Here is a 2,575-nt window from a genome sequence, read left to right as displayed (position 1 = left end):
TTGTGGATCTTGAGTTTCTTTTCTTTAACTTTCTATAATTAATACTCCTGGGTGTGAATAAATGTCACATCACTTAATATTTGATTAGATTCGTGATTACTTGAAAGTTACTTTCGAGATGATCAATGGAACAATCCTAATCTTCGTCAATATTATATGGCAAACAATTAATAAATTGTCTCATTCTGTTGAATAGCCACTAAAAATTCAAGTTATCAGAGCTTCCCGACATTAGATTATATATATATATATATATATGTCATTAATCAAATGCATTAAAAAAAGAAAAAAGAAATACAAAAATAGTTAGAGAGGAGCAAGTAACTGAGCTCTAAATCTGTAGAGCAGAACCAATAATTTATGTTGGAAGAAATTCCATGAATACACATTGACCAAGCTTCCAAACCGTAGATACTTCGCCAAATTACTTTCTTTGCATACATAGTACAAGTGTTCACACATGAACATCACTATTTTTGACTGGTGAATTATGATGCACTACGACACGTGACATTATTAGCAGATATTACGTATAATATTTAAGTTTGTAAAAATGCTTCTATCCATTTCCACTTGGAATTTAATTAGGTTCACAATTAGGACTGTTCATGTGAAGGAGTTCCTCTATCATTTGCAATACTGCAACACTGTCTTCTTGATCATCTCCTCTAATCTGCGTTGACCTCTCTTCTTCCCGTGCCGGAGTCAACTCCGAAGACGTCGAACTGCGTTGATCCGGACTACCTTCGTCGACTTTTCCAAGCGCGGTGGTCAAAACCCAGTTGGCGTTCTTGGAGCCGCCGCGCTTTTGCCAGACTCCGATATTGCAGCTATCGGTGTCGAGCCTCAGGCAGGTCACCGACGGGGACGACGTCTTTTTGCCGCATTTGCTCAGCTTTGCGCGGAGGATTTCCGATAAACCCTTTTGTGACGTCGCCGCCGGAGAGGTGGGGGAGGAATTCCGGTCACCGGAATTTTGTGTTTTGGCGGGAAAATTTGTTTTGGCATTCCGACCGGTCAACAAAATGGCGGCTTCGTCGTAGGCTCGCGCTGCGGCTTCGGCTGTCTCGAAGGTCCCAAGCCACACCCTTCTCTTTCTGTCACACGTAGACAACAATAACATTATAACACAACAAAAAAGAAAATGTCATAGTAATTAAATTAAATTTTATGTATTATATTTAATGAATATTTTGAGTTGGATATTGAGAAAAGAAATTGGGGAGAAATAATATGAAAAACTAGTTATATAGAGCAAGATCAATGCAAACTTGTGCAGAAAAGATCAAAGAAAGAAATGTGGCTTGGTGTGAATATATATATATGTGGAATTGATATGTATTTTTGCTAGGAAGTGGAATTAATATATATGTAGTGGTGCGTATATACAATAAAGGGTGGCGAATTTCGGAAACCCAGGAGCCCCAGTGGCGTTGCCTGACCCCTCTGAACTTCTTTGACTGCACTGTTTTTTTCATATTTTGAGTATCTATATATGGAGAGAGAGAGAGAGAGAGAGAGAGAGAGAGAGAGAGAGAGAGAGAGATGTGGGGAATTAGTCCATACAACTTATTACGGAAGAGAAAAGTGGGATATTATGTAGATATAGTAGAGAGAAGTGAAATCTAATGAGGATATTAAGAAAGCAGAGATGCTGATCTAGTTAATATATAGAACATTGTACGTACACACATAGAGACACTAGCACTACTGTCGGCGAGACGACTAAAAAAGTCTACCTAAAATAATTAATCTATACTTTTTGTAACACTTTGCTCTATAATTTTTGAAATGTAATTTTTAAAACGTAACAAAACAATAAAATGTTAATAAAAAAAGCTCATTTCATTAGTTTTTTAAAGGAAAATTGACATATAATTTATTATTTTATGGTATTTTAGTAGTTTTATAGTTTAAAATTTAATATGAATTTTGAAACTGATTTAAATTTGAACATTTAATTATAATGCATCCATTATTGATTGAATGTAAACTAAAAATTTTATAATTTTTTTGGTAGAATAAAAAATTAAAGAATTTTTTTGAATATTTAAATTAGCTTAAATTCAAATTAAATTTTAAACCATAAAATATCTTTAAATAGAAAATTAAATGTTAATTTCAATTAAAAACTTAACAGATAGAGTTTTTTTTATTTACATTTCATTGTTCAGATGAATGAATGTTATGTTTTAAAGATCAGATGATAAAATCTTACGAGGGGTATAATTCAAGGAGAATTTTTGTAGTTAATCCTAATATAAAAAATTAGAATTGTCTTAAGTTTGGCAATCAAGCAAGTAAGACATGTGTAACCGTTTTCATATGTTCATGTAATATTGTTAGTATATATGTGTAATATTTAATATATTTTATTATAATATTATAAAAAATATAATTCAATACATGTATAACATTCTGTGTTATACTAAAATAAATATGTAGGAATGATATTATAACACGAGAATACCAAAAATGTTACTTTTACTGGATTATATGAGTACTGGACTTAAAATAGATAATAATAGGTGGATGAAAATTGAAACGCTTGAGAGTAGTCATGACAATAATAAAC

At 32.4% G+C, this 2,575-nt stretch overlaps 1 protein-coding gene across 1 annotated transcript; it reads right to left on the bottom strand.

The window, feature by feature from the left end:
* Window positions 1–321: 321 nt before the first annotated feature.
* LOC21406451 (ethylene-responsive transcription factor WIN1) lies at window positions 322–1,620 on the bottom strand. The gene is made up of 2 exons (XM_010102580.2): window positions 1,390–1,620; window positions 322–1,097 (listed from the first exon to the last, which is right to left on the bottom strand). Exons 1-2 carry the CDS (start codon window positions 1,476–1,478, stop codon window positions 581–583), a joined length of 606 nt encoding a protein of 201 aa, XP_010100882.2. The 5' UTR covers window positions 1,479–1,620; the 3' UTR covers window positions 322–580.
* Window positions 1,621–2,575: the final 955 nt, after the last annotated feature.

The sequence above is a fragment of the Morus notabilis genome, unplaced genomic scaffold, assembly GCF_000414095.1.
Source record: "Morus notabilis unplaced genomic scaffold, ASM41409v2 Scaffold436, whole genome shotgun sequence".
Taxonomy (NCBI): domain Eukaryota; kingdom Viridiplantae; phylum Streptophyta; class Magnoliopsida; order Rosales; family Moraceae; genus Morus; species Morus notabilis.
This window is presented reverse-complemented; position numbering and strand designations above follow the sequence as displayed.

Coding starts and splice junctions, on each gene's coding strand:
- LOC21406451 (XM_010102580.2), bottom strand. CDS start 1,478: ATGAAAAAAACAGTGCAGTCAAAGAAGTTCAGAGGGGTCAGGCAACGC. Junction 1,098..1,389: donor GAAATTCGCCACCCTTTATT/GTATATACGCAC, acceptor TACGTGTGACAG/AAAGAGAAGGGTGTGGCTTG.